Genomic DNA, 22339 nt, shown 5'->3' on the forward strand with positions numbered 1-22339 from the left:
AGAAAGAAAAGTGTGCTTAAGAACTCTGGACACCTCTAATTGGGGACTTTAGCAAAGCTGAGTCACAATCCAAAGGGTTCACCCAATTATGTGTCTGTGGCATTTATGTATCCGGTGGAAATACTGGAAAACAAAGTGCTTAGGGCCACGGCCAAGACTCATGAAATAGCTGTGTTCAAGAATCATCATACTAAAATAGGAGAATCAATAACACTATCTAAATTCTAAGTTCTTATAGATGCCAATCACTCTGAGCTTCAATGGATAAAGTGAGATGCCAAAACTGTTCGGAAGCAAAAAGCTACTAGTCCCGCTCATCTAATTAGAATCTGAGCTTCACTCAAAAACTCTGAGATATTCTTGCTTCTCAACCTATTAGTCTTCTATTTTATTTTTCTAGTTGCTTGAGGACAAGCAACAGTTTAAGTTTGGTGTTGTGATGAGCGGATATTCTATACGCTTTTTGGGGTTAATTTCATATAGTTTTTAGTATGTTTTAGTTAGTTTTTAGTTTATTTTCATTAGTTTTTAGGAAAAATTCATATTTCTGGACTTTACTATGAGTTGTGTGTTTTTCTGTAATTTCAGGTATTTTTCTGGCTGAAATTGAGGGAGCTGAGCAAAAATCTGATTCAGGCTGAAAAAGGACTGCTGATGCTGTTGGATTCTGACCTCCCTGCACTCAAAGTGGATTTTCTGGAGCTACAGAACTCGAAATGGCGCGCTTCCAATTGCATTGGAAAGTAGACATCCAGGGCTTTCCAGCAATATATAATAGTCCATACTTTGCTCAAGGATAGACGACGTAAACTGGCATTCAACGCCAGTTCTCTGCCCAATTCTGGCGTCCAACGCCAGAAAAGGATTAAAAGTTGGAGTTCAACGCCAGAAATGGATCCAAACCTGGCGTTGAACGCCCAAAATGGCCTTATACACGTGAATTGCTTAAGTCTCAGCCCCAGCACACACCAAGTGGGCCCCAGAAGTGGATCTCTGCATCATCTGTCATAGTCTACTCAATTTCTGTAAACCTAGGCTACTAGTTTAGTATTTAAACAACTTTTAGAGACTTATTTTGTATCTCATGATATTTTAGATCTAAACTTTGTACTCTTTGATGGCATGAGTCTCTAAACTCCATTGTTGGGGGTGAGGAGCTCTGCTATGTCTCGATGAATTAATGCAAGTATTTCTGTTTTCCATTCAAACATGCGTGTTCCTATCTAAGATATCCATTCGCGCCTAACTATGGAGAAGGTGATGATCAGTGACACTCATCACCTTCCTCAATCCATGAACGTGTGTCTGACAATCACCTCCGTTCTACATCAGATTGAATGAATATCTCTTAGATTCCTTAATCAGAATCTCCGTGGTATAAGCTAGATTGATGGCGGCATTCATGAGAATCCGGAAAGTCTAAATCTCGTCTGTGGTATTCCGAGTAGGATTCAGGGATTAAATGACTGTGACGAGCTTCAAACTCGCGAGTGCTGGGCGTAGTGACAGACGCAAAAGGAGGGTGAATCCTATTCCAGCACGATCGGGAACCTCAGATGATTAGCCGTGCTGTGACAGAGCATTTGGATCATTTTCACAAGAAGAGGGGATGTAACCATTGACAACAGTGATGCTCTAACACACAGCTTGCCATAGAAGGACGTGCGTGCGTGAACCAGAGGACAAAGGAAAGCAGAGGTTCAGAAAACAAAGCATCTCCAAAACTCCAACATATTCTCCATTACTGCATAACAAGTAACCTTTAACCCATGCTCTCTTGTTCATTCGCAATTCAACTGATAAATCTAATAGACTTCCTGACTAAGAATTGCAAAATAACCATAGATTGCTTCAAACCAACAATCTCCGTGGGATTCGACCCTTACTCACGTAAGGTATTACTTGGACGACCCAGTGCACTTGCTGGTTAGTGGTACGAGTTGTGAAAAGTGTGATTCACAATTCGTGCACCAAAGAGGAATCAAGAAATTCGTCAAAAACAAATAATTCCTCATACTTCAGGTGCTAAATCAATTGCAAGAAGAAGGGCTGAATTGGTAATCATTTATATGGTTTTGTTTGAATTGGATGAGAACTGCTATCTTCAGCTTATGTTTAGTTTGCTGCCATTATTTCTTAATTTTATGTTTAGTTTGGCTGAGAATTGTTGCTGTTAGTTACTTAATTTTATGTATACTTTTTATTGAATGATATATTTCTTGATTGAGTCTTTCTACTTTTCTTGAATTTTAGACGGAAGAGACGGGAAAAGAAGTTAGTAGGGTTCAAATGTGGGACATCACTCACAAGAAAATAGATGAAAGTTATGTTAATGAAAAGGCTAAAGAAATAGCGGTAAGACTAAAGTGCAATAAGTAACTTTTTTTATTTCTTTTTCTTTCTTTTTTATAAGATAATATTATGTTTGATTCTTTCTTTTTCTTTTTATATATGTAGGAGAAGATTGAAGCATATAGCAGTCAACAAGCGGTGGAATCAACCGTTAATTCTCCTCTTGATGCTCTTGGAGTAGTTCTTGGGAAAGAGCATCCTGGTCGTGTTCGAGGTTTAGGCATGGGAGCTGTTCCAACAATTGCTTTCAAGAACAACACTACAAGAATTAGTCAGATGAATTTAGGTTCTTCAAATGATGCTGGCACATCATCTACTTGTGGTCCAAATGTGCAAGAAGAGTTGGATACCATTAAAGCGCAATTGCAAGCACTAGTCTCTTATATTGCTTCTAAGGAAGGAGGTAAAATTCCAGTGGAATTGGCTGGAATGTTTCATACTCAACAAATTTCACAGGTACAAATACAATTTATGTTCTTAATACCTTATTCCATGTGTAATATTTGGACTCTTAAGGGAATCTGGGTCAATTTTAAAATTTGACTTTGAAAGCTAGCTTTAACTTTGTTAATTAAAAGCCTACCAACAAAGTGGAAAGATGGGCAGTATTATTCTCTTAATAAATTTTGTTGAGGCTTAAATATTTCTGTTAGTTTTTTTAGATGCCATGAGCCTAGGAATAAAGAAGTCAACAAATCATTTTTTACTTTTGAGAAGAGAAATATAATGTTAACTCCTGTTATTCCTTGTTCTCTCATAAAAGTCTAAAATTGCTACCCTTAGCTTCTTCTCTTTTTTCCATCTTCAACGTTGAATGATGGCATGAAAAGTCAGTATCTTGTGCAGTCTTTCTCCTTTGGACGACAACTAAATTTAGCAAGTAGGTCCTCTTTAATTTGGACCTCACCGGATTTAGTAATTTATATCTTGATCCCATGCACCTTACTGCTTGATATAATATAATGTCTTACATGTCAATATCAAATTAACTTTTTAATTAAACTGCTATATTGCTTCTTAATTAAAAGCCTACCAACAAAAGACTAATACTGCTATATTGCTTCTTAATACCTTATTCCATGTGTAATATTCTTTCAGTTAGCCCCATATTTGTTAAGATTATTGTTGGGTGGAAAGAAATAAAAAACTGTGTTAGTGTATGTGAGTTTTCTTTTTTGATTGAATAATTTCATATTAATAGTTTCAGATTTAGTTTTATATCTTTTTTTATTGTGCTCATAATTATATTTTTGTTGTAGGGATTGGATCAAGAGAGTGAGATTCCATCACCAAGAGAGTTAGGAAGTAGGTCTTCTGGAGCGAGCAACAAAGAAGCATGATCTTGTATGATAAAGATTTTATGTATTAAGTATTATAGATATATGTTAAGACAAATTATTGAAAAATGTTATCTTTAATACTTTGTTTTTGGATTATGATTTTTTATTTTCGGAGACTATGTATGAATTAAAAATCTTGTTATGATGTTTGATTTAAGGTTATGCTTTTTGGTTATTATGAGATTCTAAAAATGTCACTTTAAATACGTAGTTTCAATCTCATTTTAAATGCTATTTTAAACAAAAAGGATGCCATTAAACTATGGTAAAAACGGCGTTTAGAAATGCCATTTTAAACGAAAAGGATGCCATCAAATACAGGTAAAAATGGCGGTTTAAAAATGCCATTTTTAACGAGAAGGATGCCATTAAACCCAGGTAAAAACGGCGGTTAGAAATGCCATTTTAAACGAGAATGATGCCATTAAACCCAGGTAAAAACGGCGGTTAGAAACACCATTTTAAACGAGAAGGATGCCATTAAATCTAGGTAAAAACGGCGGTTAGAAACGCCATTTTAAATGAGAAGGATGCCATTAAATCTTGGTAAAAATGGCGGTTCGTAACCGCCGTTTTAAACAAACAAAACCGCCATTTTATCTGGTTAAAATGGCGGTTAAAACCGCCCTTATTACCGTAAAAAAACCGCCGTATTATAGTATTATCCACTGTTATTACGGCGGTTTTCTGAAAACCGCCGTAATAACCAGAATGGCGCCCAGAATACCGGCGTTTCTTGGAAGCGCCGTTTTCGGTCATAATGGCAGTTATAACCGCCGTAATTCCCATAAAAAACCGCCATTTTAACCTTTTTTTTGTAGTGTCCTATCCTCATTATCATCATCAATTGTGACATCAATTGTCCATTGCTCCCACTTAGTCAACCTCTAACTATGAAGGTAAGTCAAGTGGATAAATAAACATGAATCCTCAAGTCCTAGTCAACTCCCAAGGAAAGACTAGAGTTAGTGGAATTCAAGTCAACTAGCAACTTTCAATTATCAATCAACAAAAGAGTTTGATAACTCAAGAGTCTCTAATTACTCAACCAAAGCCAAGAGGAGAAAAATCTACTCTAACATCCTTCCAAGCATTTAATCAAACACTTGAAATGCATAAAAGAAAAGCAAGATAAAATTGCAAGAATTATAAATCTACAACTACTAATTGCAAGGAAATTAAAAGCAACAACTCAAATCAACAATAAAGGAACATGAAACATGAATTGCATTAAAAAGAAAATAGGAGAAACAAGAGTGCATCAACATAAAATTAAAGAATTACAAGAATGAAATACAAAACTAGAAAGAGAAAAAGTAGAGGAACAAGAATTGACAAAGGAAAAGAAAATCAAAGCATGAAATTAACCTAGATCTAAGAAATTCTAATCTAACCTAATCCTAATTCTAGAGAGAAGAGAGAGTTTCTCTCTCTAGAAACTACCTCTAACTAAACTAGAAACTAAAAGTGTCTAAAGATGCCAAAAGATGTGAACCCCTTCAATCCTTGGTCCTTTTAATCCTTTCCCGCCAGAATTTCACTCAGAATTGGGCCTGGAAACCCTCCAAAATCGCTGGGCACGATTTCACTAAAGAAGTCACGTGCGAGCATCGACGCGTACGTGTGGGTCATGCGTACGCGTCGCTTGGCAATTTACGTTCCATGCATACACATCATGTACGCGTACGCGTCACCTGGCGACTTCCATCTTCCACGCGTGCGCGTGGGGTGAATTTCTCCCAATCCTTGATTTTCCATGATTTCTCCACTTTGTATGCATTTCTCTCCATTCTTTTGATTCATTCCTGATGCCAGGGCATTTTGGCTAGTTTCACTGACCTTTTCTTTACTGTTTTTAGGATAGTTTCATGCATTTTCTTAGGAAATAAGCTAGTTTTGGGTAGATATTCACTTACACCTTGATTCAAGCATACATTGTGTATTTTACATGATTTCATGAGGATTTTGCATGAGTTTAGTGACAAATTGTATTCTGCATTACCCATGACTTGGACTAGAACTTTGATGCACTCTATTGCCTAATTTCAGGACCAAAGGAAGCAAGGAATGGGAGGTAACTTGCAAAGTTAATGAGAAAAGTGACTGCCAATGACGCTCTCGAAGCCATCATTACCCACGTTAAGAGTCACGTTAACTAAGTTAACGTAAACTCTAATGTGAAGAAGGGAATTTGAGCTAACATTAGTGACACTTAACATTATCACTAACTTTGGCCAATGCTCACAAGTGGCCACGTTAGAGTCCACGTTAACTTAGTTAACGTGGCCTCTAACGTTAAAAGGGGGAAAGGAAGCAAATGTTAGTGACATTCAACATTGTCACTAATGTTGGCCTAAGTGCACAATGCCACGTTAACTTGGTTAACGTGGAAGCTAACGTGAAGAGGCAAGAATGGTCGACAACGTTAGTGACACCCAACATTGTCACTAACGTTGGAAGCAACCACACAACCCCAAGGAGCCACGTTAACTTCCACGTTAACTTAGTTAACGTGGAGGCTAACGTGAGAGAAGAAGGTGATGGCCAACGTTAGTGACACTCAACATTGTCACTAACGTTGGAAGGAGCCACACAAGCCACTATGAGCCACGTTAACTCCCACGTTAACTTAGTTAACGTGGAAGCTAACGTGGATGAGTGAATGATGAGCCAACGTTAGTGACACTCAACATTGTCACTAACGTTGGGGATGGCTAAGCATGGCCACGTTATAAGCCACGTTAACCTAGTTAACGTGGATTCTAACGTGAGACATGGGGGCACATTGGAACGTTAGTGACAATGTTGAATGTCACTAACGTTCTCGAAGGATGGCAAGCCCACGTTAACTAAGTTAATGTGGGCTCTAACGTAGGAGCAGTGGGGGCTTTTCAACGTTATTGGGAAAGTTAAGTCCCAATAACGTGTGCGAAAGACCTAGAGGCAACGTTGGTGGCAACATGTGTGCCACTAACGTTGAGGTTAACGTGGCTTTTACTTAGGAACGTTAGTGAGAAAGTTGATTGTCACTAACGTTCTCGAACTCATATTTTCACTAAACGTTAACAACCCTAATGTCCTGAGCTAAAATCTCTGCCCACTTCACACTTTCTCTCTGCAAGTAAAGCCAAGCCCAAATAAAGAAGAGAACTGCTTCAAACTCAAGATCCAAAGGCCCAAGACTTGAAGAGCCAACTAGAAGATGAGAAGAGTAGTATATATAGGAGTAGCTTTGAATTATTTTAGGGAGTTGCAGGGAGTTGCTGGGAGTTGGAAAATAGCATAGAACTACTTCCTGTATTTTACTTTCTCTGCTCTTCTAGTTTTCATCATGTATTCTCCATCTTTGTTTTCATTTTCCAGAGCTATGAACAACTAAACCCCTTTCATTGGGTTAGGGAGCTCTGTTGTAATTTGATGGATCAATACTAGTTTTCATTATTCTTCTTCTATCTTTTCTCTTGATTTTACTTGAAAGCTTTCGATCTTCATCCAATTGGGTAGTTATCTTGGAAAAGAAACTATTCATACTTGGATCTCTTCTAAACCTTGGAAGAGGAATGAAGAGATCAAGCTAGAAATGCTTTCTCATGCTGGACCAAATTGGGTTTGGATGGATATGTGACTATAATCCTCTCAATGCTTGATTTGGGAAATGCATGTGGTATAATCAGTGACCATACTTCATCTCTTCTCATGAGCAATTGATCAAGGAATTGGCTATTGATCAAGATTTGAGAGATTGAATTACAAGAAATTGTAATTCAATCACTTAAGATTGCCAAGGAGATCAATGAGTGCATTGATTGAGGAAGAGATGTAAATGAGATTGATTCGGAGAATACAACATCTCCTAAGCCCAATGAACTCCCCATTTCTGATCTTACCCATTCTCTTTAATTTCTGTCATTTACATTTATGAGCAATTCTCCCATTCCCATTTAAGATTCTGCAATTTACTTTCTGCCATTTACTTTCCCGCATTTAACTTTTTGCAATTCTCAACTCAATTTCTGATTCGCTCAACTAGAACATTCCTCTAATTAAAGTTGCTTGATCAATCAATCCTTGTGGGATTTGACCTCACTCTATTGTGAGTTTTTAGTTGACGACAAATTCGGTACACTTGCCGAAGGAAATTTGTTATGAGACAAGTTTTCCGTGCATCAATTCCTAACTTTTTCAACTTGAAATTACTCAACAAACACATCAAGGCATCTAGTGGAATCAAAGGTGAATTAAAATGGGCTAATTAAAGGCCTAAAAAATATGTTTTCACTCTTAAGCATAGATTAGGGAGAATATATAAAACCATGATATTTCAGTGGATAAATGTGGAAAAAAGGTGATAAAATCCCCTAAATTCAGCATAGAATGCACCACCAAATAGCGGTGCATCAGTCGTGCATAAGTATTTACAACACAAGAAGGTTTTAGATTAAACAAGCTTAGGAAATGAAAAGAAATGTAAGTTGCCCCTAGGAAGGGTTAAAGTTAAAAACAATGATATTGAGAGACAAAAAGAAGAAAGAAGAATGAGAAAAAAGAAATGAAATAAAAGTTGAGAATTAATGATGTTAATCAATCAAGAATAATAAAATGTATGAACAATAAGTAAAGTTGAGAATGATGAGATGAGATATGAATTGGTTTCGAGAATGAAACTGATAATTATGAGAAATGACTGAATAACTTGAGTTTGGGGCGTTGTCCCCATATCAGCCGGGATTTTTCCCGTGGTTGTTATTGAGCTTGGAGTATTTTTTTTCCCATGTCAGCTTGGGGTGTTGTCTCTTCTCCCCATGTCAGCTTGGGATTCGTCCCATGGATATTATTGAGCTTGGGGGCGTTCTCCTCCCCATGTCAGCTTAAGAATTCTCCCCATGGTGTATTTTCTGAGCTTGAGAACATGTCGGGATGGCTATGTAACCGACAGTTGATATCAATAGCCATAGGACAGGCATGCATCATGTGCACATTGTTTGAATTGCTTGTTTGTGAACTATTTCGGAATGCCTACGTGATTATAACATGCTATCTGTTGTACTTGTTATTTGTATTACTTGTAAGTTACTTGTGCTTGCCTTGTTTGCTTATTTGTCTGTGTAAACTAATTGGTGATGGAGGAGCAGAGGAAGGGTGGACCGGTTTGGAGTTAATGTTAGGTTTAAACTATGTAAGGTTAGAATTCATTAGGCCACCTACCCTTTTTTATGGCTTCCGCTTAGAAATTAAGCTTTGCAATTGTATGACAAAGTTCTAGGATTGCCTCTAGCATTCCCAGGACCTTATTTATTATACGCGTAGCACCTTTACCATGCTGAGAACCTCCAGTTTTTACCCCATACTGTGTTACTATTTTCAGATGCAGGTCGAGAGGCTCCTCGTTAGGCGTCTGGATCTCTGAAGCGGAGCGGTTCCTGGGTTTTTGGTGTTTATCAGCTTATGTATATAAGTACTTAGCTTTCTCTCTAAGAAACTTGATTATTTTGTTCCTCATAGAGGTTGAGGGAGAGATAGGATCCTATTTTGTATTTTGTGTATTTTGGGACACCTGTATATATATTTAGTGAGACTTTACAGTACGCAAATTTGAGTTAGGATTCTCACCATGTAAGCCGACAAAAGAATTAGGCGGATCTAAGAAGAAGACTTCTCAAGTTGGAAGAAAAGAGGATATCTATCTCTAAAGATTACCTCAACGAACTGGAATCGGATGAGCAATCAAAAACTTAGAAGTTAAACCCCGTTATGTTGGCCCATTCCAATTTTTGGAGAGTTTGGTGGTCAGGGGCGTGCCAAGTAGCCTTCTTCCGTACCTTTCAAACCTATTCGACGTACTCCATATTTCATAACTTCTGAAACACGCTTCTAAAATAAATTCATGTCTTACAACCTAAACAAGTTTAAATGAAAGGAGATGGATGTTTCGAGTAACGGGATCAGCTTCAAGAAATTCTGAATATGCCGAAGGACTACCCACACCACTTTTCAGATAACTGAATCTGAATTTTGAGGGCAAAATTCCTAATTAGGTGGGTAGGATGTAAACCCTGTAAAATTAGCGAATAATTGTCAATAAATTAAATTTTAATGAAATAAATTGGAAAAGTAAATTTTATAGCAAAATAAGATAGAGCAAATTAAAATAAGAATTTTGACACTAATTTCAAAGAATTTGGCCCAAGATTGGGCCAAACGGACCAAACCGAGTGGACCGGCCCCATATTAGGCCCAAGGCCCAACCCAACTCAGCCCAATTAAGCAAAACAGCACCCTCCTCCCTTGTGACACTCATTTTCACGCTGAAACTCAGCATGATGGGGGAAGGAACTCTCTCACAAACATAAACCTAGGTTGATCTTCAAACAAAGATAACGTTTGATCCGGAGCTCCGATTGACGAACCGTTTGCGACTACACGTTCATCACGACGAGCTCTACAAAACCCATGGAACAATTTGGTATGTAACTCACTATTTTCTTCTCAGCTAGCTACCCCAATTTTCAAAAATTCATGAACAATTATGTTGAAAATTGTTCAATTTTGGTGTTCTAGGTTCAATTTAGCTTGCGGAGCTTATTGAGTTTGAGTTGCTACGCGTGTGGGTACGGTAAGGATCACTCAAACCCTAATCCAATTTTGATTTCATTATGTAAAATTTGAATTTGAAATATATATGTGAATTAGGTGTGAATTAAGTTTGTATATAAGCATTGGAATTGAAAAGTGAGCATTTGGAAGCTTGGTGGTGATTGAGGCTAAGCTTGTGGCTAGTTTCTCTAAGCTTGAGGGGCTGTGTTGTGACCTAAGGGGGCTGCCTTGGACTAAATAAAGTGATCGGTCAAGGTATGGTTTAGGTTTCGTGCGTTTAATATGTAAAGTTGTGTAAAAACTTAGGCTAGAGAACTATAGGATATAAGTTCAAATGGTTTTAAGCATTAAATGGTTAGTTTTGTGATGTTGATGGTAACTTGATGATTAGGCTTGTGTTGGAATTAATGGTCATAAGATGAATGGAATTAATGAGAATGTGTTATTGGAATTAATAATGGTGAATTGATGATGTTGTTTGTATATGTCAATGAGATTTTATGGTTATGACTTTTTGATTGGTTATTAATGAATTGAAGAAGTAAATTAATGAAGTTTTAGAAGTTGTAGCTTGTGGTTGGAATGGTAAATTTTAGAATTAATGTATAGATTTTAGGGAATGGTGTGTACTAGTGTGCTAGTGGTTGGTGTTAGTAAAAAGGGACTTGATATGTGGTAAATTTGTAGGTTTTGGATTAGGGTTATGATATAATTAAAGTAGATATGGTGATGAATGAGAGGAATGGTGGATTAGTATAAGTTAGAAACCTAGAGGACTAAATTTGGTTAGTGAAATTGAGAAGTCTTGCTGCAGAAATTCCTAATCTGTTTGGACAGAAATTTATAATGAAAATTGGGAATAATCTGGACATGATTTTCGAACAAATCTATTTTTTTAAAAAATTTCTATAAGTCAAGATTATTCCAGAAACATTTCAGGGAATTTGGCCAAGTGGTTTGGAAGATATGATTTTTCGAAGTTTAGTGGTTCCTGCAGATTTTTCTGGTTTTCTGGTTTCGCAGTACCAACTTCCAGATGCTATAACTTTGGGTTAAAATGAAATTTTGAGTTGCTTCCAAAAGAAATTTAAAGATTTATCAGTCTATTTTAAGTGAGAATAAGTTTCAGGTCCATACCTATTTTTTAGACTTAGATAAGTCATTTGGAAGATGGGTTGTTTGCTGGAAATTCTGAATTGATTCATAAAAATAGGGCATCTTTTCCAATTGATAATTAATTACTCAAATGAAGTGATATGAACGTGAAACTTGTGGATTTTTAAACTTGGGAATGTTGAATGTAATCCCAGCAAACTTTAGAGGTAACGGATTAGAATTAGAATTATTGTAAAATTTATAAAAATACTGTTGCTGTCTGTTTTTCTAGAATTTTGTAAATGCAATAGCAGAATTCTAAATCTTGTAAAAAATTCAATTCTAATCCAAGTTCAGCAAAACCTAACTTAAATTGAAGATTAGGATCTCTAGAGTTACCTTACCAAGAAAAATAGGTCGTGCATACGTATTTACAACACAAGAAGGTTTTAGATTAAACAAGCTTAGGAAATGAAAAAAAATGTAAGTTGCCCCTAGGAAGGGTTAAAGTTAAAAACAATGATATTGAGAGATAAAGAGAAGAAAGAAAAATGAGAAACAAGGAATGAAATAAAAGTTGAGAATTGATGATGTTAATCAATCAAGAATAATAAAATGTATGAGCAATGAGTTAAGTAAAGTTGAGAATGATGAGATGAGATATGAATTGGTTTCGAGAATGAAACTGATAATTATGAGAAATGACTGAATAACTTGAGCTTGGGGTGTTGTCCCCATCTCACCCGGGATTTTTTCTGTTGTTGTTATTGAGCTTGGGGTATTGTTTTCCCCATGTCAGCTTGGGATGTTGTCTCTTCTCCCCATGTCAGCTTGGAGATTCTCCCCATGGTGTATTTTCTGAGCTTGAGAATATGTTGGGATGGCTACGTAACTGACAGTTGATATCAACAGCCATAAGACAGGCATGCATCATGTGCACATTATTTGAATTGCTTGTTTGTGAACTATTTGGGAATGCCTACGTGATTATAACATGCTATCTGTTGTACTTGTTATTTGTATTACTTGTAAGTTACTTGTGCTTGCCTTGTTTGCTTATTTGTCTGTGTAAACTAATTGGTGATGGAGGAGCGGAGGAAGGGTGGATTGGTTTGGAGTTATTGTTAGGTTTAAAATATGTAAGGTTAGAATTCGTTAGGCCACCTACCTCTTTTTATGGCTTCCGCTTAGAAATTAAGCTTTGCAATTGTATGACGAAGTTCTAGGATTACCTTTGGCATTCCCAGGACCTTATTTATTATACACGTGGCACCTTTACCATGCTGAGAACCGGACCCCATACTGTGTTACTATTTTCAGATGCAGGTCGAGAGGCTCCTCGCTAGGCGTCTGGATCTTTGAAGCGGAGCGGTTCCTGGGTTTTTGGTGTTTATCAGCTTATGTATATAAGTACTTAGCTTTCTCTCCAAGAAACTTGATTATTTTGTTCCTCATAGAGGTTGAGGGAGAGATAGGATCCTATTTTGTATTTTGTGTATTTTGGGACACATGTATATATATATATATATATATACCTCCGGCCAGCCTTGGCTTCGCGGGCTGAGTCAGGAGCTAATTATGATGTATTCTTGGCTTTCTTTTACTCTGTCGCTTATTTTTATCCTTATCTTCTAAGTTTCTTAGCACGCAAGTAATCATATTCCTTGAGCGTTGCGCTTATTATTTTGTGACTTTTGTTTACCCATTTTTCAAGGCTCCTAGTATATTATCTCTTTTCACTATTATATGTATCTATTTTATGGATTAGAGGTCCGTAACACCACACTACCTCTGTTCTACGACTTAAGTGTAAAACTATATGTAGTAGGGTGTTACATTATGGTATCAAAGCAGTTCGTTTTTCCTATGGAGCCTGAGGCCGGACTGAATATGCTTTTGTGCATTCTCTGTGTATGTGTCTATGTGCTATTAGGATATCTGGTGCATGAAATTATGATTACACTTTTCACAACTCCGCACAACTAACCAGCAAATGCACTGGGTCGTTCAAGTAATACCTTACGTGAGTAAGGGTCGATCCCACGGAGATTGTCGGCTTGAAGCAGGTTATGGTTACCTTGTAAATCTTAGTCAGGAGATTAATGATAAAAATGATTTTGTTTATGAAAAGTAAATAACATGAAATAAATGGTACTTGTGATTCAGTAACGAGGAATAGGTTGAGGTTCCGGAGATGCTCTGTCCTCTGAATCTCTGCTTTCCTACTGTCTTCTTCTCCAAACATGCATGGCTTCCTTCAATGGCAAGCTGTATGATCCTCTCGGATGAAAAATACCAAGTACAGTATCTGCACGGCTAATCAACTGTCGGATTTCTCGTCTCGGATGAAAAATACCAGGTACAGCTACCACACGGCTAATCATTTGTCGGTTCTCACTAGCGTCGGAATAGGACCCTTATCCTTTTGCATACTGTCACTACGCGCAACATTCGCAAGTTTGAAGCTCGTCACAGTCATCCCCTCCCGGATCCTACACGGAATACCACAGACAAAGTTTAGACTTTTGGTGTGCAAAATCGTGATCATTCCTTCCTTGGTAACGGCGCTAAAAACTCAATACGCACGTTCATATTCTTAATTCTGTTTTACAACTTCGTACAACTAACCAGCAAGTGCACTGGGTCGTCCAAGTAATAAACCTTACGTGAGTAAGGGTCGATCCCACGGAGATTGTCGGCTTGAAGCAAGCTATGGTCACCTTGTAAATCTCAGTCAGGCGGATTCAAATGTATTAAGAGATTATAGTGTACTAAAAGATAATTAAAATAGGATAGAGATACTTATGTAATTCATAGGTGAGAATTTTAGATAAGCGTATAGAGATGCTTTTCGTTTCTCTGAACCTCTGCTTTCCTGCTGTCTTCATCCAACCATTCCTACTCCTTTCCATGTCAAGCTTTATGTAGGGCATCACCGTTGTCAATGGCTACATCTCATCATCTCTGTGAAAATGGTCCAATGCGCTGTCACTGCATGGCTAATCATCTGTCGGTTCTCGATCATACTGGAATAGGATTTACTATCCTTTTGCGTCTGTCACTACACCCAGCACTCGCGAGTTTGAAGCTCGTCACAGCCATCCCTTCCCAGATCCTACTCGGAATACCACAGACAAGGTTTAGACTTTTCGGATCTCAAGAATGGCCATCCATGGGTTCTAACTAATACCACGAAGACTCTAATATCTCGGACTCGGTCCCCTGTATTAGATATCTAAGAGATGTTCATTCTAGCTTGTTTGCTTGTAGAACGGAAGTATTTGTCAGGCACGCGTTCATAAGTGAGAATGATGATGAGTGTCACATAATCATCACATTCATCATGTTCTTGGGTGCGAATGAATATCTTAGAAGCAGAATAAGCTTGAATTGAATAGAAAAATAGTAGTACTTTGTATTAATTCATGAGGAACAGCAGAGCTCCACATCTTAATCTATGGTGTGTAGAAACTCTACCGTTGAAAATACATAAGTGATGAAGGTCCAGGCATGGCCGAATGGCCAGCCCCCATGATCTCAGAACTAAACGTCCAGAGATGAACAAAAAGATATCCCAAGATGTAAATACAATAGTAAAAAATCCTATTATACTAAACTAGTTACTAGGGTTTACAGAAATAAGTAAATAGTGCAGAAATCCACTTTCGGGGCCCACTTGGTGTGTGCTTGGGCTGAGCATTGAGCTTTACACGTGTAGATGTCTTTCTTGGAGTTGAACGCCAATTTGTAACCTGTTTCTGGCGTTTAACTCCACTTTGCAACCTGTTTCTGGCGTTTGACTCCAGAATGCAGCATGGAACTGGCGTTCAATGCCAATTTACGTCATCTATCCTTAATCAAAGTATGGACTATTATATATTGCTGGAAAGCCCTGGATGTCTACTTTCCAACGCAATTGAGAGCGCGCCATTTGGAGTTCTGTAGCTCCAGAAAATCCACTTTGAGTGCAGGGAGGTCAGAATCTAACAGCATCTGCAGTCCTTCTTCAACCTCTGAATCTGATTTTTGCTCAAGTCCCTCAATTTCAGTCAGAAATTACCTGAAATCACAGGAAAACACACAAACTCATAGTAAAGTCCAGAAATGTGAATTTTAATTAAAAACTAATAAAAATATACTAAAAACTAACTAAATTATACTAAAAACTATGTAAAAATAATGCCAAAAAGCGTATAAATTATCTGCTCATCACAACACCAAACTTAAATTGTTGCTTGTCCCCAAGCAACTGAAAATCAAATAGGATAAAAAGAAGAGAATATACTATAAATTCCAAACTATCAATGAAACTTAGCTCCAATCAGATGAGCGGGACTTGTAGCTTTTTGCCTCTTGAATAGTTTTGGGATCTCACTTTATCCATTGAAGTTCAGAATGATTGGCATCTATAGGAACTTAGAATTCAGATAGTGTTATTGATTCTCCTAGTTCAGTATGTTGATTCTTGAACACAGCTACTTTATGAGTCTTGGCCGTGGCCCTAAGCACTTTGTTTTTCAGTATTACCACTGGATACATAAATGCCACAGACACAAAACTGGGTGAACCTTTTCAGATTGTGACTCAGCTTTGCTAAAGTCCCCAATTAGAGGTGTCCAGGGTTCTTAAGCACACTCTTTTTTTTTGCTTTGGACCTTGACTTTAACCGCTCAGTCTCAAGTTTTCACTTGACACCTTCACGCCACAAGCACATGGTTAGCGACATCTTGGTTTAGCCGCTTAGGCCAGGATTTTATTCCTTTAGGCCCTCCTATCCACTGATGCTCAAAGCCTTGGATCCTTTTTATTACCCTTGCCTTTTGGTTTTAAGGGCTATTGGCTTTTTGCTCTTGCCTTTTGGTTTAAAGAGCTTTTGGCTTTTTCTGCTTGCTTTTTCTTTTTCTTTCTCTTTTTTTTTTTCGCTTTTTTTTTCTACAAGCTTTTGTATTCACTGCTTTTTCTTGCTTCAAGAATCATTTTTATGATTTTTCAGATTATCAAATAACATTTCTCCTTTTTCCTTATTCTTCAAGAGCCAACATATTTAACATTCATAAACATCAACTTCAAAAGACATATGCACTGTTCAAGCATTCATTCAGAAAACAAAAAGTATTGTCACCACATCAAAGTAATTAAACTAGTTTCAAGGATGAATTTGAAACCATGTACTTCTTGTTCTTTTGTTTTTAGAACAGTTTTCATTTAAGAGAGGTGATGGATTCATATTCATAACTTTAAGGCATAGACACTTAGACACTAATGATCATGTAATAAGACACAAATATAAATAAACATAAAGCTCAGAAATCGAAAAATAGGAAATAAATAGACAAGGAGATTAAGGAATGAGTCCACCTTAGTGAGGGTGGCGTCTTCCTCTCCTTGAAGAACCAATGGTGCTCTTGAGCTCCTCTATGTCTCTTCCTTGCCTTTGTTGCTCCTCCCTCATAGCTCTTTGATCTTCTCTAATCTCATGGAGGATGATGGAGTGCTCTTGATGCTCCACCCTTAGTTATCCCATGTTAGAACTTAATTCTCCTAGGGAAGTGTTGATTTGCTCCCAATAATTATGTGAAGGAAAGTGCATCTCCTGAGGCATCTCAGGGATTTCATGGTGAGGAATCTCCTCATGCTCATGTGGAGGTCCATGATCTCTTGTTTGCTCTATCCTTTTCTTAGTGATGGGCTTATCCTCTTCAATGAGGATGTCTCCCTCTATGTTAATTCCAGCTGAATTACAGAGGTGGCAAATGAGGTGAGAAAAGGCTAACCTTGCCAAATTAGAGGACTTGTCAGCCACCTTGTAGAGTTCTTGAGGTATGATCTCATGAACTTCCACTTCCTCCCCAATCATGATGCTATGGATCATGATGGCCCGGTCTACAGTAACTTCAGACCGGATGCTAGTAGGAATGATTGAGCGTTGAATGAACTCCAACCATCCTCTAGCTACTGGTTTGAGGTCAAGCCTTCTTAGTTGAACCGGCTTGCCTTTTGAGTCAATTTTCCATTGAGCTCCTTCCACACATATGTCCATGAGGACTTGGTCCAACCTTTGATCAAAGTTGACTCTTCTAGTGTAGGGGCGTGCGTTTTCTTCCATCATTGGCAAGTTGAACGCCAACCTTACATTTTCCGGACTGAAATCTAAGTAATTCCCCCGAACCATGGTGAGCCAATTCTTTGGATTCGGGTTCACACTTTGATCATGGTTCCTAGTGATCCATGCATTTGCATAGAACTCTTGAACCATTAAGATCCCGACTTGTTGAATGGGATTGGTGAGAACTTCCTAACCTCTTCTTTGAATCTCAAGTCGGATCTCCGGATACTCATTCCTTTTGAGTTTGAAAGGAACCTCAGGGATCACTTTCTTCTTGGCCACAACTTCATAGAAGTGGTCTTGATGGACCTTAGAGATGAATCTCTCCATCTCCCATGACTCAGAGGTGGAAGCAATTGCCTTCCCTTTCCTCTTTCTAGAGATTTCTCTGGCCTTAGGTGCCATGAATGGTTATGAAAAAACAAAAAGCTATGCTTTTACCACACCAAACTTAAAATGGTTGCTCGTTGTAAGGCCCACATCGGTTGGAGAGGGGAACGAAGCATGCCTTATAAGGGTGTGGATACCTCTCCCTAGTATGACGCGTTTTGACGAGTGAGTGTGGGGGGCTTCGGCTAGCATCCCTATCGTCAAAGGCAAAACCGTGAGGCCTTGTGTGCCAAAGCGGACAATATTATGCTAGCGGGTGGTCTGGGCTATTACAGATGGTATCAGAGCCAGAACCCAGATCGATGTGCCAGTGAGGGCGCTGGGCTCCCTTAGGGGGGTGAATTGTAAGGCCCACATCGGTTGGAGAGGGGAACGAAGCATGCCTTATAAGGCTGTGGATACCTCTCCCTATCATGACGCATTTTGACGAGTGAGTGTGGGGGGCTTCGGCTAGCATCCCTATCGTCAAAGGCAAAACTGTGAGGCCTTGTGTGCCAAAGCGGACAATATCATGCTAGCGGGTGGTCTGGGCTGTTACACTCGTCCCCCAGCAAAAGAAGAAAGAAAGAAGTAGAAGAAGAAGAAAAATGGGGGAGAGAGAGAGAGAGATGGTTTTGGCCAAGGGGAAGAAGAGAGGGTTTTGTTGTGTGAAAATGAAGAGGGAATGAGGGGTTTATATAGGAGTGGGGAGGGGTTTAGGGTTCGGCCATTTAGGGTTGGGTTTGGGAGGGAAATTATTTTGAATTTAAAGGTAGGTGGGGTTTTTGGGGAAGAGAGGATAGATGTGATTGGTGAAGAGGTGATGGGGAAGAGTGATTGAGTTGATTGGTGAGGGGTATTTGGGAAAGAGAGTTATGGAAAGGTGTGAAGAGGAGAGAAGAAGTAGGTAGGGATCCTGTGGGGTCTACAGATCCTAAGGTGTTTGAGGATTTCTCATCCCTTCACCTTTTAGACGTGTAAAACGCCCTATATATGCAATCCTGTCATTTAACGCCAGACTGCAGCATGTTTCTGGTGTTAAACGCCACTTCCATGCTTGTTTTGGGCGTTCAACGCCAGTCTATAGCATGTTTCTGGCGTTGAACGCCAGTATGGTGCATGTTTCTGGCGTTAAACGCCAGTCTGATGCTTGTTTCTGGCGTTTAACGCCAGCTTTCCTCTGGGTGCAATCCTGGCGTTTAAACGCCAGACTGCTGCTTGTTTCTGGCATTTAACGCCAGTTTCATACTCTGTTCTGGCGTTAAACGCCAGCCAGATGCTCTTTACTGGCGTTTAAACGCCAGTAAGTCCTTCCTCCAGGGTGTGCTGTTTTTGATGCTGTCTTTCATTCTGTTTTTGATTTTTTTGTAGTTTTTGTGACTCCACATGATCATCAACCTAATAAAACACGAAATAATAAAATAGATATAATTTAAATAACATTGGGTTGCCTCCCAACAAGCGCTTCTTTAATGTCAATAGCTTGACAGTGGGCTCTCACGGAGCCACACAGGTGATTAGGTCAATTTTGTAGACTCCCAACACCAAACTTAGAGTTTGAATGTGGGGATCCAACACCAAACTTAGAGTTTGGCTGAGGCCTCCCAACACCAAACTCTAAGTTTGATTGTGGGGGCTTTGGTTGACTTTGCACTGAGAGAAGCTTTTCATGCTTCCTCTCCATGGTTACAGAAGGAGATCCTTGAGTTTTAAACACAAGGTAGTCCTCATTCAATTGAAGGACCAACTCTCCTCTGTCCACACCAATCACAGCTCTTGCTGTGACTAGGAAGAGTCTTCCAAGGATGATGGATTCATCCTCATCCTTCCTAGTGTCTAGGATTATGAAATCAGCAGGGATGTAAAGGCCTTCAACCTTTACTAACACGTCCTCTACTTGTCGATAAGCTTATTTTCTTGAGTTGTCTGCCATCTCTACTGAGATTCTGGCAGCTTGCACCTCAAAGATTCCCAATTTCTCCATTACAGAAAGTGGCATGAGGTTTATCCCTGACCCAAGGTCACATAGAGCTTTCTCAAAGGCCATGGTGCCTATGGTACAAGGTATTAAGAACTTTCCAGGATCCTGTTTCTTCTGAGGCAATGTCAGTTGATCCAGATCACTCAGTTCATTGATGAGCAAGGGAGGTTCATCTTCCTAAGTCTCATTACTAAATAATTTGGCATTCAGCTTCATGATTGCACCAAGGTACTTGGCAACTTGCTCTTCAGTAACATCTTCATTCTCTTCAGAAGAAGAATACTCATCAGAGCTCATGAATGGCATAAGGAGGTTCAATGGAATCTCTATAGTCTCTAGATGAGTCTCAGATTCCTTTGGTTCCTCAGAGGAAAACCCCGTATTAATCACTGGATGTCCCAAGAGGTCTTCCTCACTGGGATTCACGTCCTCTCCCTCCCTTGTAGGTTCGGCCATGATGGTCAATTCAATGGCCTTGCACTCTCCTTTTGGGTTTTCTTCTGTATTTCTTGGGAGAGTGCTAGGAGGAGTTTCAGTGACCCTTTTACTCAGCTGGTGGTGCACGAATTATGAATCACACTTTTCACAACTAGTACCACTAACCAGCAAGTGCACTGGGTTGTCCAAGTAATACCTTACGTGAGTAAGGGTCGAATCCCACGGAGATTGTTGGTTTGAAGCAACCTATGGTTATCTTATTATTCTTAGTCAGGATGCCAACAACAGTGTTTTTCAACTTCAATTATAAAGAGTCAAAGGACATAAATATAAATACTTATTGTGCAATGATGGAGAATATGTTGGGGTTTTGGAGATGCTTTGTCTTCTTTATTTCAGTTTTTCTCTTGTACTCCTCTTCACACACGCAAGGCTCCTTCCATGGCAAGCTGTATGTAAGGTGTCACCGTTGTCAATGGCTACTTCCCGTCCTCTCAGTGAAAATGGTCCAAATGCTCTGTCACAGCACGGCTAATCATCTGTTGGTTCTCGATCATGTCGGAATAGAATCCCTTGATTCTTTTGCGTCTGTCACTACGCCCAACAATCGCGAGTTTGAAGCTCGTCACAGCCATTCAATCCTTGAATCCTACTCGGAATACCACAGACAAGGTTTAGACTTTCCGGATTCTCATGAATGCCGCCATCAATTCTAGCTTATACCACGAAGATTCTGATTAAGAAATCTAAGAGATACTCATTCAATCTGATGTAGAACGGAGGTGGTTGTCAGGCACATGTTCATGGATTGAGGAAGGTGATGAGTGTCACGGATCATCACCTTCTTCATAGTGAAGCGCGAATGAACATCTTAAATAGGAACAAGCGTGTTTGAATGGAAAACAGAGATAATTGCATTAATTCATCAAGACGCTGCAGAGCTCCTCACCCCCAACAATGGATTTTAGAGACTCATGCCATCAAAGAGTACAAAGTTCAGATCTAAAAATGTCATGAGATACAAAATAAATCTCTAAAAGTTGTTTAAATACTAAACTAGTAACCTAGGTTTACAGAAACTGAGTAAACTATGATAGATAGCACAGAAATCCACTTTTGGGGCCCACTTGGTGTGTGCTAAGGCTGAGACTTAAGCTTCTCACGTGCCTGGGCTGTTTTGGGCGTTCAACGCCAGGTTGTAACCTGTTTCTGGCGTTGAACTCCAACTTGTAACTTGTTTCTGACGCTGGACGCCAGACTGCAACATAGAACTGGCGTTGAACGCCAGTTTACGTCATCTATCCTTGAGAAAAGTATGGACTATTATATATTGCTGGAAAGCCCTGGATGTCTAATTTTCAACCCAATTGAGAGTGCGCCATTTGGAGTTCTGTAACTCCAGAAAATCCACTTTGAGTGCAGGGAGGTCAGAATCCAACAGCATCAACAGTCCTTTTTCAGCCTGAATCAGATTTTTGCTCAGCTCCCTCAATTTCAGCCAGAAAATACCTGAAATCACAGAAAAACACACAAACTCATAGTAAAGTCCAGAAATGTAATTTTTAAATTAAAAACTAATAAAAATATACTAAAAACCAACTAAATCATACTAAAAACTAAGTAAAAACAATGCCAAAAAGCGTATAAATTATCCGCTCATCACAACACCAAACTTAAATTGTTGCTTGTCCCCAAGCAACTAAAAATAAAGTAGGATAAAAAGAAGAGAATATACAATGAATTCCAAAAACATCTATGAAGATCAGTCTTAATTAGATGAGCGGGGCTATTAGCTTTTTGCTTCTGAACAGTTTTGGCATCTCACTTTATCCTTTGAAGTTCAGAATGATTGGTATCTATAGGAACTCAGAATTCAGATAGTGTTATTGATTCTCCTAGTTCAGTATGTTGATTCTTGAACACAGCTACTTTATGAGTCTTGGCCGTGGCCCTAAGCACTCTGTTTTCCAGTATTACCACCGGATACATACATGCCACAGACACATAACTGGGTGAACCTTTTCAGATTGTGACTCAGATTTGCTAAAGTCCCCAATTAGAGGT

General features: G+C 38.9%; 1 protein-coding gene across 1 annotated transcript; it reads left to right on the forward strand.

Moving 5' to 3' along the window:
- The first annotated feature begins 2289 nt into the window (after positions 1–2289).
- LOC107630378 (uncharacterized) lies at positions 2290–3692 on the forward strand. Its single transcript, XM_016333482.3, has 3 exons — positions 2290–2355; positions 2458–2808; positions 3612–3692. Exons 1-3 carry the CDS (start codon positions 2290–2292, stop codon positions 3690–3692), a joined length of 498 nt encoding a protein of 165 aa, XP_016188968.1.
- The last annotated feature ends 18647 nt before the right edge of the window (positions 3693–22339 follow it).

This window comes from Arachis ipaensis, chromosome B3, assembly GCF_059453495.1.
Source record: "Arachis ipaensis isolate K30076 ecotype BB chromosome B3, ASM5945349v1, whole genome shotgun sequence".
NCBI lineage: Eukaryota > Viridiplantae > Streptophyta > Magnoliopsida > Fabales > Fabaceae > Arachis > Arachis ipaensis.